This window comes from Nymphalis io, chromosome 8 (assembly GCF_905147045.1).
Source record: "Nymphalis io chromosome 8, ilAglIoxx1.1, whole genome shotgun sequence".
In the NCBI taxonomy this organism is placed as follows: Eukaryota; Metazoa; Arthropoda; class Insecta; order Lepidoptera; family Nymphalidae; genus Nymphalis; species Nymphalis io.
In genome coordinates, this window is record NC_065895.1 from 6954170 (window position 1) to 6966264 (window position 12095).

Below are 12095 nucleotides of genomic sequence, written 5' to 3' on the forward strand. Positions count from 1 at the left end.
ATACGGAAAAAACTACAAAATTGTTTCAAGACAATCAATCAGGTCAGAAAGAAATAACTACTCCAGGTACGACACCCATAACACTTACTGATTTTATAGAAAATACTCAAACAGCGGTAAATAAATTGAATTTGACAAAATCTACTATATCGGTGGACTTATTTAAAGATAGTACAGATTTTGCATTTGCGGAAACAACGGCAAAGTCATCTGTAACACAAAATAAAAATAAGGATATAATTCAAAATGAAATTACTACCAACACAATACAAGTATTTGAGCCTGAGATTGGAGCATCAACTCAAAAATTTGAAACAACAACGGAATTTTTAGATACTATTGAAATGAATAAATCAACGGCTACTTTATTAATAAAGAATGGTACAGAAAAAAAATCGACGTTGGACTCCTCGTTAAAAAAAAGTACTACCAGTTCAAAAGGAACATCGTACACACCTTTTAATAAAGGCCAGGTAACGACTGTGACTACTGAAATTGATGAATCACTCCAAACCACCAAGTTCGATGCAGACACTACAGCAATCGAAATGACTACTATTGCCGGTACCTATGATCATTATGGCCATACAATTATTGATACTTCTAGAACAACTCTACGAAAAATTGAAAATGATTTATCACAAGCCACTGATACAGTTAAGGAATCTACAACGAGTTATGTCTTGACAAACCGTGAAACTATTTTTTCAGAAAAATATTCGAAAGAAGGATCAACTGCTGGTTATCTGGATTATACTTTAACTACTAGCTCGAAAATAATTTTAGAGGAAAATTCGAAAGGAGGATCAACAGCTGGTTATATAGATTCTACTATAACTACTAGCCCAGAAATAACCACAGAAGAATATTTGAAAGAAGGATCAACTGATGGTTATCAAGATTCTTCTATAATCAGTAGCCCTGAAATAATTACAGAAGAATATTCGAAAGAAGGAGCAACTGCTGATTATCTGGATTCTACTACAACTAATAGCCTGAAAAAAAATACAGAAGAATATTCGAAAGAAGGATCAATTGCTGATTATCTGGATTTTACTACAACTAATAGCCTGAAAAAAAATACAAAAGAATATTCAAAAGAAGGATCAACTGCTGGTTATCTGGATTATACTTTAACTACTAGCTCGAAAATAATTTTAGAGGAAAATTCGAAAGGAGGATCAACAGCTGGTTATATAGATTCTACTATAACTACTAGCCCAGAAATAACCACAGAAGAATATTTGAAAGAAGGATCAACTGATGGTTATCAAGATTCTTCTATAATCAGTAGCCCTGAAATAATTACAGAAGAATATTCGAAAGAAGGAGCAACTGCTGATTATCTGGATTCTACTACAAATAATAGCCTGAAAAAAAATACAGAAGAATATTGGAAAGAAGGATCAATTGCTGATTATCTGGATTCTACTACAACTAATAGCCTGAAAAAAAATACAGAAGAATATTCGAAAGAAGGATCAACTGCTGATTATCTGGATTCTAATACAATAACTGGCTCAGTAATAACTGTAGAAGAAAATTCGAAAGGGGGATCAAAAGCTAGTTATATAGATTCTACTATAACTACTAGCCCAGAAATAACCACAGAAGAATATTTGAAAGAAGGATCAACTGATGGTTATCTAGATTCTTCTATAACCACTAGCCCTGAAATAATTACAGCAGAACATTCGAAAGAAGGATCAACTGCTGATTATCTGAATTCCACCACAACTAATAGCCTAATACAAAATACAGAAGAACGGTCGAAAGAAGGATCGAATGCTGATTATTTGGATTCTACTATAACTATTAGCCCGGAAACAGTTACAGAAGAACATTCAAAATTATTTGATTTACGCATAACAACTATAGAAATGTTAAATTCCAGGACAGAATCTACGGTTGAACAGAATACAATTACAAATGTGAATGATTATACAAAAATATTAGAAGTGAATGATACTACTACAAAAGCTTCTTCTAGCTCTGAAATACGTACTGAAACTAATGAATACTCTACGACGAGGTTTAAAGAAAATACAGAGAAAAGTATATTAACAAAAAATAAACATTTAGATCATACAAAATATAAAAGCGAAGAAATGGTTACAATGTCTGATAACTTAGTTACTAAATCGGCAAATGAATTTGGTTCTAGCACAACTAATAAAAATAACGACGAGGATTCTCTTACTCGCTCTTATAGCGCATCTTTTATGGATAATAATATAAATCTAGTTACAAGCACCGTAACTGTCACTAATAAATTAACAACTGAGAAAAAAGATTTCGTAACAGAAAATGTTAATATATTTAATTATACTACAGCCTCAGTTCCATACGATTTTGATACTGAACAAAATACGGTTTCAACTCAGTATCCTTCACAGTATAATAATTTTGAAACTAGTAAAACACCGACTTCTGAATCTGACAATGGTGCAAATAATAATAAAAATAAGAGTATATTAATAACTACTTTCAATTATCAAACATTAAATGATTTTGACACAAAGCTTCCCGTAACATCTAAATCGACCCCTCATGAATTTTCTCTGTTCACAACTCAGGATAATATACAAACTCAAACATCAATTAATAATAATGTTAAAATAACAGACTATACATATTTGAATAAAAATTATAACCATGATTCTACAACAGACAGCATTTTTGATATATCACATTTTAACGACCATGTAACAACTGTAGTTCCAACTACAGATAGTCTTACTTTATCTTATCAAGATAAAATACATTTCACAGAGCCATCAAATATACCTACTGAGTCTACAAAAACATTAAATAATGAATTTGTTTTAAAAGTTAATACAGAAACAGCGCCAACTCAAACTACTGAAATAATAACAACAACAAATACACTTGACACAACATATCACAAAGAAAATTATTTTCAAAAACAGAATAAAAACTCTGTGATATCAATAGAAGAAAGTCTTATAAAAGATACATCTACGCAAAAAAATAACGATTATTTAACTTTATCAACTATCGATACATTAATAGAAACAAAAGATCCTTTCGATAAGGAAGATTATTCACTTAATGTTAAGCCGTTTAACACAGAAACAACTGTGAAGGATACTACAGAATCAGCGATTAATCATTATATAGAAGGAATTACCAAAAAGACACTAGTAGAAAGTGAAAACACTATAACCCCATTCATGACGAGTACTTTAATCAATGAAAACAAGGACAGTAAAATAATTAAAACTCAATATGAAAGTACTGGCACGACGTCTACAGTTTTACCTTTGGAAGATGGTACAACAAAAAATAACGAATATACTGTAACAACACTCTCAGAAATGTATTTAAAAAAATCAGAAAACAATTCTTTAAGTAAAAATGAAACTAAGGTCTTTGAATATTTAGATACAACTGTAAATGAGTTCAAAGAAACTGTATCAGAAAAATACTTAACAACATTATCTGTATCAGAAGAAAATACACCTTTTAATCCAAAGACAGATTCTATTACTACATATGATATAAAAAAATACACTACAACTAAAAGTGATGTAAAGCTAAGCACTAATGCTGATAACACAAATTATGTAACGGTAGCAGAAAGTACAGAAAATATTATAAACTTAAGTAAAGACACTCAAAATATAAATAAAAATACATTTATGTCACAAACTGAAACATATGATTCGACTTCACCTTCCTTGACCACGTTAGATAACGAATCCTCGACTCATATGAAGAAAGATATTAAAAGTTCTTTGACAAATACTGAATTTATTACTGAATCTGTAAGTGAAAGTGATATATTGTTAACTCCAACAGCAGTATCTAGTTTTAATAAAGCACTATGGAGTACGATAGGAACAAATGAGGACAAAGAACTTACAGTTACGTCTTCATTACTATCGACGACGACCGATTACGTCGCGACTACTACGGAAAATACATCGGAGGACATATTAAGGACACAAACAGAATTAACTAATAATGATCTAAATGGAAAGCAGTATCCATCAACAGTATCTGCCCTATCCAGCACATCATTAGACAATTTGTCGTCGCGAAGAAAAGATATAGATATTCCTGCTTGGACTGATTCTACTCCTTACTTTGATCTGACTGTAACTGAGACTACGACTGACTTTCAAATTAACAATAAATGTAAATCAAACATTCACTGTCCCACCGACAAGTTCTGCTTTGATGGAGTTTGCCAGAACCCATGTGAAGTGCGAAACCCGTGTTCAAAGAGTGCTTCCTGTAAAGTTGTGAACCATGACGCTGTTTGTGCTTGCAATGATGCAGCCGAACACTACTGTGGGAAAGGTATGCTAGAAATGATAACAATAATCTTCATTTCAATTTTGTTAGGTATCAATAAGGGTTATTTTAAGAAATATTAATGTTTTAATATGACACGACAGTATTACGGTTGTTTTATCGGACAAATGTAAAGTTCTTTTATAATATACATATCTTGTACATAAACTAATTTATAACAATCGATTATAACATACTAATTTCATATTTAACGTATAATATAATAGAATCACCCGGGACACTCAAAACACCAGAACCTTGTCATTCTGATCGAGACTGTATAGAAACAGAAGCCTGCTTTATGGGATTATGTCAAAATCCTTGTGAATTTGACAATGTTTGTGGTATTGAAGCCAAGTGTCATCCGGTTAAACAAAGGCCAATGTGCTCGTGTCCGGCTGGATATGACGGCGATCCAGCTGTTAAATGTTCTCCCAGCACATGTAAGTGTTAGGGCTATTATAACGTTTCTTTTTTGTAATATACTAAATTTACCCAAACAAAGGTAATTGAAATTAATTATGATATATTATATTGTATATAACACAAATAATAACATGTAAAATAAATTAAACATTGCACGAATTTGTATTATACATTTTACTTTTCACTTTTACTCAGCTGGTTGCACTAGAAATGAAGATTGCCACTTGACTGAAGCTTGTATAAATAGTGCATGTCAATATCCATGTTCAATACACAATCCATGCGCACAAAATGCAGCCTGTATAAATACAAACCATGGCTCAGATTGTAGTTGCGCGGAAGGATATCAAGGAAACGGATACATTGGATGCGTACCGGGTAAGTTAATGTATAAATGGAATCTTATTTCGAATAAATATTAACTTTGAATTTCATCACTCAACTAATATTTTGTTTTAGTTGTTGATTCTCATGCAGTATGTCAATACAACGAAGATTGTCCACCAGAATTACTATGTGATAGGTTAAACAGAGTTTGTATTAATCCGTGTGCCGTAAATAAATGTGGAGATAATGCTGAATGCTTCCCTGCAAATCATGGAATACAATGCGAATGTTTCGCAGGCTTTACTGGTAACCCATTTTTGGAATGCTATCAAGGTGAGCATAGTTTTTCGAAAATACTTTAAAATTTTAATAGGTCTACCTAAAATTTCCATTTCGATTTATTTTGATAGAGATAGAATAAAAGATGCTTATAGGCTTACTGTTTGTCTATAACATCTAGAAGGGAACTAACTGCCTTTTCACGAATAAGGTTTAATTTCCTCCTATATGTCACTTGTCTAATAGGTTCGCTTTTAGACAAGAGATGATGATGATAACGTCACGAGTGAGACGGGTGAAAACGATTACTTAAATAATTGTTAGTATTTTACTTCATTTGCAAGTTTTCTTCCTTATTCGTACTGTTTTGTTATGTCTTAGTTATTGCGTTTATAAAAACAAGTATCTGTTCTTTCAGTTCAAGGTTGTCGATCCAATAATGAATGTTCAAATTCAGAGGCGTGTATTAACGGAAAATGCGAGTCGCCTTGTAGATGTGGAACAAACGCAATTTGTGACGTTTTAAATCATCGTGCTTCGTGTAAATGCTTAGGTGGTTATACTGGAAACCCAATGTTAAGTTGTGAACCACCATCAAATCCTTGTTCTCCAAATCCATGTGGTATAAATGCACTTTGTGAAAATGATAATGGCAATCCTATCTGCTTTTGTCCTAAGGGTCTTACGGGCAACCCATTCAAGAACTGTAGTAAGTATTTTACATATAATTACGGCACACAATTGCACACAATAAATATTATATTTTTCTTTTTCTATATAATTAGGTAAGAGAAAGTTGTCAAATTAAAAATAATCGCTATCGTCTATTTTCTTTTGGGAACTGTAGTAATGAAATTAGTTGTTTTTTTTTTAAATTTATGAAATAAACCTTACTACTGTTATTGTTTATTTTTCAGTTCCGGAAGGTAACGAGTGTGAACCTAACCCATGCGGACCGTTTACTGGCTGCAGAATTGTAGATAATAAGCCAGCATGTTTTTGTCTTCCAAATTACGAAGGAAACCCTCCTCGACAACCTTGTCGTCTACCAAACAATCCGTGCAATCCTTCCCCTTGTGGTCCTAATACACAATGCACAGTTTTATCGAATGGATTTTCAAAATGCACTTGCTTACAAGGCTACGTAGAGAGTCCAAATACAGTTCGTGGCTGTGTCGAGACACGTAATCCTTGTGAACCTAACACCTGTGGTCATGGGGCGCGATGTGATCCTAACAGGATACCCGCATGTTACTGTCCAGAAAATACAAGAGGTAATGCCTATAAATCTTGTAATCATGAATCTGATATGCCCGTGTCTTTCCTTTGCCAACCTGGAAATTGTGGTGAAAATGCAGATTGTTACGTCAGTAACAACAGAGAAATGTGTTTCTGTAGGACAGGATTTATTGGAGATCCTTATATTGGCTGTCAACCTCAAAAAACCCCGTGTAGCCCAAACCCTTGCGGGCCTCAATCGCTGTGCAATATTCAATATGATGGGCAAACACTATGTACGTGTATTGAAGGTAGCACTGGTGACCCTTACAGTTTGGAGGGTTGCCATTCCAGGGAATGCGAAATCGATGACGAATGTGCACTGGACAAAGCTTGCATTGGTTATGCATGTCGTGATCCTTGTCCAGGTGTATGTGGTCTAAACGCTAAGTGTCACGTGGAATCACACCATCCTGTTTGTGTCTGCGAAGATGGTTTGATAGGCAATCCTTTAGTATGTTGCTTAGAACCTGAAGAACAAAAGAGTAATAGACCTTGTAGTAAAATACAATGCGGTATTAACGCGATCTGTCAAGATGTTGGCAATAAGGCCTTGTGTTCATGTCTTCCGGACTTTTATGGAGATCCAACCAAAGAATGTAAACCAGAATGTCTTATGAATTCAGACTGCTCACCTAACGAAGCTTGTATTAATCGAAAATGTACAGATCCTTGTTTGCAAAGCAACATCTGCGGAATAAATGCAGTTTGTTTATGTTCAGATCATACGGTTTCGTGTTTGTGTCCTGATGGATATATAGGAGATCCATTAATTCAATGTATATACAGGCGTACGTATCATTATTTTTATATTCTTCCAGAAGTATGATTTTTAATTTATTTTAAATTAAATATTTTTTATACTTTCAGCCATAATTGTTGTTCAAGATAATACGACAGCCCAACCATGTGCACCAAATCCGTGTGATCCTAATTCTCTTTGTGACACATATGGCGATAAATTTGCCGTATGTAATATATGCGTTGGCCCCAACGCCATCAACAACCCTGGATGTAGACCTGATTGTGTCTTAAATTCAGACTGTTCGTTTAACAAATTCTGCTTAAAAAACAAATGTGTGGATCCTTGTCCTGGCTCATGCGGTGTTAATGCTGAATGTACAATGGTATATAACCATGATCCAATTTGTAAATGCAAAAACGGTTTTGAAGGAAATCCATATGAGCATTGTAAATTTACAACACAGCGTAAGTTTTTAGGCTAAGATAACTAAATGGTTTTATATATATTAATTTAGTTTTATATATTGATTTTTTATTTTTAGCCGTGCTGACTGAAACTTGTGATAATATTCGCTGTGGAGCCAATGCTGTTTGCCAAAATATGAATGAAGCTCTCACGTGTACATGTTTACCTGGTTTCTTCGGAAATCCTTATCTTTCATGTAGACCAGAATGTGTTGTCAATAGTGATTGTTCTTCAAAACTGGCCTGTATAAATAATAAGTGTGAAAATCCCTGTGAAAATGTTTGTGGAATCGGAGCACTATGCGAAACTGTAAATCATCATGCTATTTGCTATTGTGCACCGGGTCAGACTGGTGATCCTTATATTCGGTGCCAAATTAATCCTGTAACTACACCTACAGTGTCTACATGCGATCCATCACCTTGTGGAGCATACAGTCGTTGTCTGGTATCACCGTCTGGTTTTGCCATCTGTTCCTGTTTACCAGGCTTCCGAGGTGTTCCTCCAATGTGTCAACCAGAATGTGTTAGTAATTCAGACTGCCCACAAAAAGAAACTTGTGTCAACCAAAGATGTATTGATCCATGTCATGGAAGTTGTGGCATTGGTGCTCATTGTGTTGTAGTTAACCACAATCCCATATGTAGTTGTGGACAAGGAGAAACTGGTGATCCCTTCACAGTTTGCACAGCATTAACCGAAAACGGCCCTAATGAAAAAAATCCATGTCTACCATCACCATGCGGACCTAATTCAGTTTGTGAAATAAAATCTAATCATCCTGTATGTTCTTGTCAACCTAACTATTCAGGATCACCACCATATTGTAGGCCAGAATGCATTATAAGTCAGGAGTGTCCATCAAATCAAGCCTGTATAAATGAAAAATGCGCTGATCCCTGTATCGGATCCTGTGGTAATAATGCTGTATGCAACGTGGTTAACCACACTCCATTATGTAGCTGCTTAGAAGGATATAAAGGTGACGCCTTTATTGGATGTATAACAGTTTCAAAGGATAATACTGCTTCTCCCTGTAATCCATCACCTTGTGGTGAAAACACAGTTTGTACGGTAACAAATAATGCCGCTAGATGTTCTTGTATACCACCTAATATTGGTAATCCTTATGCTGGTGGTTGTAGACCAGAATGTACTCTTAATTCAGATTGTCCAAATCATCTGGCTTGTTTATCTAACCACTGCCGAGATCCTTGTAAAGATTTATGCGGCGTTAATGCAGAGTGTATTGTCACAAACCATGTTCCTGTTTGCACGTGTTTCAATGGATACGAAGGGGACCCATTCTCCTCCTGTCGTCGAATTTATGCAGTCCGTAAGTGATTCAATATACATTATGATTATAAAATCTGACAAAATATATTTCGAACCGTAATGTTTTTTATTTACAATTGCAATACAATTTGTATGTAACTAGTGTCGTATCTTATTTAAATAATTAAAACATGTTTCGTGTATAGCATACTACAGAAATAACTTTATCTTTCATTACAGCAACACCTATCAATCCTTGCGAACCTTCACCTTGTGGCCCAAACAGCGAGTGTCACGTGGTCAGCAATCGAGCAGCGTGCTCATGTCGCGCCGGTTATCTCGGCGTTCCTCCCGCTTGTCGTCCCGAGTGTGCTGTGAACTCAGACTGTCCTACGACTAAGGCTTGCATAAACCAAAAATGCAGAGATCCTTGCATTCACAGTTGCGGTGTAGATGCTCGTTGCCACGTCGTCAGTCATAATCCGATCTGCATGTGTCCAGAAAATAATCCCGAAGGCGATCCCTTTATACGTTGTTACAAAAAAAGTAAGTCCCTTTTTCATGAATATTTCTTACTGAACCATTCTCAAAATTTACAATTTTGTTTGAATTGCTATTTTATTTTTTACACGCATTTTAAGTAAGAAACACAGAATGGTGATAGGGGCTTTGTGCAAGCTCGTCTGGGTAGGTACCACCCACTTATCAGATATTCTACCGCGAAACAGCAGTACTTGATATTGTTGTGTTCCGGTTTGAAGGGTGATTGAGCCAGTGTAATTGCAGGCACAAGGGACATAACATCTTAGTCCCAAGTTTGGTGGCACATTGGCGATGTAAGCGATGGTTAACATTTCTTACAATGCCAATGTATATGGGCATTGGTGACCACTTACCATCAGATGGCCCATATGCTGATCATCCGCCTAACTATACTATAAAAAAAATCTTGACCTCGGAGAAAAAACTTAGTTTTTACATTTGACTTATTTTTCAATTCTGCCTAGTTGGTCTAGTGGCTTGATGTAAGTAAGGCCTGGGTTCAATTCCCAGATCGGGTCAATAAAAAGTTATTGGGTTTTTCTGTCAGAAAATTCTCAGTAGCAGCCTGGAGTCTGGAAGTTGGAAGTGTGTACACTCCCGTGCCTCGGAAAGCACATAAAGCCGTTGGTCCTGCGCCTGAACTCTTTCCGGTCGTGTCGGATTGTCGTCCCATCGGATTATGAGAGTTAAGGAATAGACAGTGCACCTGTGTTTGCGCACACACTTGTGCACTATCATATCTCCTGCGCAATTGGCAAATCTCTCTTGAGATTGGCCACCGTGGCCGAAATCGGTCTGGAGGCCATTATTATTATTATTATTTTTCAATTAAATGGTTATCTACTCATACCAGTAAATAATCATATAATAATATATATTGGAAATTTTCTCAGGTATTATGCAGCCAGCTCCCGACCCTTGCTTGCCATCGCCATGTGGACCGCATTCAACGTGCCGAAGCGAGACAGGCAGGGTAGTATGTGCGTGCGAGCCAGGTACTCTAGGTGCTCCTCCTGCCTGTCGACCTCAGTGTCTTATCAACCAAGATTGCCCACTTGCTCTCGCTTGCTTGAGTGGCACCTGTGTTAATCCGTGCGTCGGTTCCTGTGGATTTAACACCCGCTGTGTGGTACAAAACCATCAGCCGATATGCTCTTGCGACAGTGGTTTTTCAGGAGACCCGTTCTCTGGTTGCAGTCTCGTCAAAAGTAAGTTTATTTGAAATAACCTTTAAATGTAATGCATGATATCTTAAATATTCCTGCATGAGACAGTAGAAAATAGTTCAACAAATGTATCTATTAAACGGAATTTCAGCTCCTAAAGAAGTTTCCCGACATCCTTGCAACCCATCACCTTGTGGATCTAATGCTATTTGTAAAGAACGAAATGGTGCTGGTGCGTGTACTTGCATTAATGATTTTTACGGAGATCCTTATCTAGGCTGTAGACCTGAGTGTGTTATGAATTCAGACTGTTCTATTGACAGAACATGTGTTAATAATAAATGTGTAGACCCTTGTCCGGGTACATGTGGGCAAAACGCAGAATGTAGAGTCACAAATCATGCACCTTCATGTTATTGTTTATCTGGATATAATGGAAATCCTCTTCATGCATGCACTCCTGCTATAAGTAAGCCTCTTACTCTTTCTTTTTTATCTTATACTTTATTTCATTCTATGTACAACCTTTTATATCTTTTCTTACAATACAGCTCTTCCGGAACCGATCGATCCATGCCACCCTTCGCCTTGTGGCCCTTACAGTAAATGTCGTACGTTTAATAACCACGCGGTTTGTACGTGTCTTGATATTTGTGTTGGTTCTCCACCGAATTGTCGACCTGAATGTATTGTCAGTTCTGACTGTCGGCCAAGTAAAGCGTGTATAAATAATAAATGTCAAGATCCTTGTCCTGGTACGTGTGGGGTTAACGCCGAATGTCAAGTTGTGAACCACAATCCAATCTGCAGTTGTGGAAGTGATTATACTGGCGATCCATTTGTAAGATGTTTTTTAGAAGACAGTAAGTTCATTTTATTAAAACTGTTTACTTAGTTTTTGAAAAGAAAAACGTTTTAACACACTAATTCTTATCAAATATGTGTAATTAAATTGCAGAAAAAATGACTCCAATCGATAACTGTTTACCTAATCCGTGTGGCCCACATTCGCAATGTCGTGATTTAAATGGCATACCCGTATGTTCTTGTTTAACCAATTATATTGGGCGACCACCAAATTGTCGACCAGAATGCGTAATGAATGTTGAGTGCCCAGGTAACTTGGCATGTATTTCTGGAAAATGTAATGATCCATGTCCGGGTTCTTGTGGCTTTAATGCAATATGTAAAGTAGTTAAACATATACCCATATGCACTTGCGAACGAGGCTATACGGGTGATCCATTCTCTGGATGTTCAATTGCCCCTAG

At 36.0% G+C, this 12095-nt stretch overlaps 1 protein-coding gene across 3 annotated transcripts in view; it reads left to right on the top strand.

Annotated features, from left to right (window-relative positions):
• Positions 1-12095, top strand: part of LOC126770337 (uncharacterized) — a 96401-nt gene that overhangs the window by 31379 nt on the left and 52927 nt on the right. The window contains exons 1-13 of one of the 3 annotated variants that reach the window (XM_050489706.1): positions 542-4326; positions 4548-4763; positions 4942-5124; positions 5206-5406; positions 5771-6061; positions 6270-7421; positions 7501-7839; positions 7917-9176; positions 9356-9661; positions 10552-10866; positions 10976-11293; positions 11376-11687; positions 11783-12094. In XM_050489706.1, the coding sequence (XP_050345663.1) occupies positions 549-4326; positions 4548-4763; positions 4942-5124; positions 5206-5406; positions 5771-6061; positions 6270-7421; positions 7501-7839; positions 7917-9176; positions 9356-9661; positions 10552-10866; positions 10976-11293; positions 11376-11687; positions 11783-12094 (8983 nt within the window). In that variant the 5' untranslated portion in view covers positions 542-548. Of the gene's footprint in view, positions 1-541; positions 4327-4547; positions 4764-4941; positions 5125-5205; positions 5407-5770; positions 6062-6269; positions 7422-7500; positions 7840-7916; positions 9177-9355; positions 9662-10551; positions 10867-10975; positions 11294-11375; positions 11688-11782; position 12095 lie in introns of those variants that run through there. The other 2 variants (XM_050489705.1, XM_050489707.1) reach the window with 2 other exon arrangements.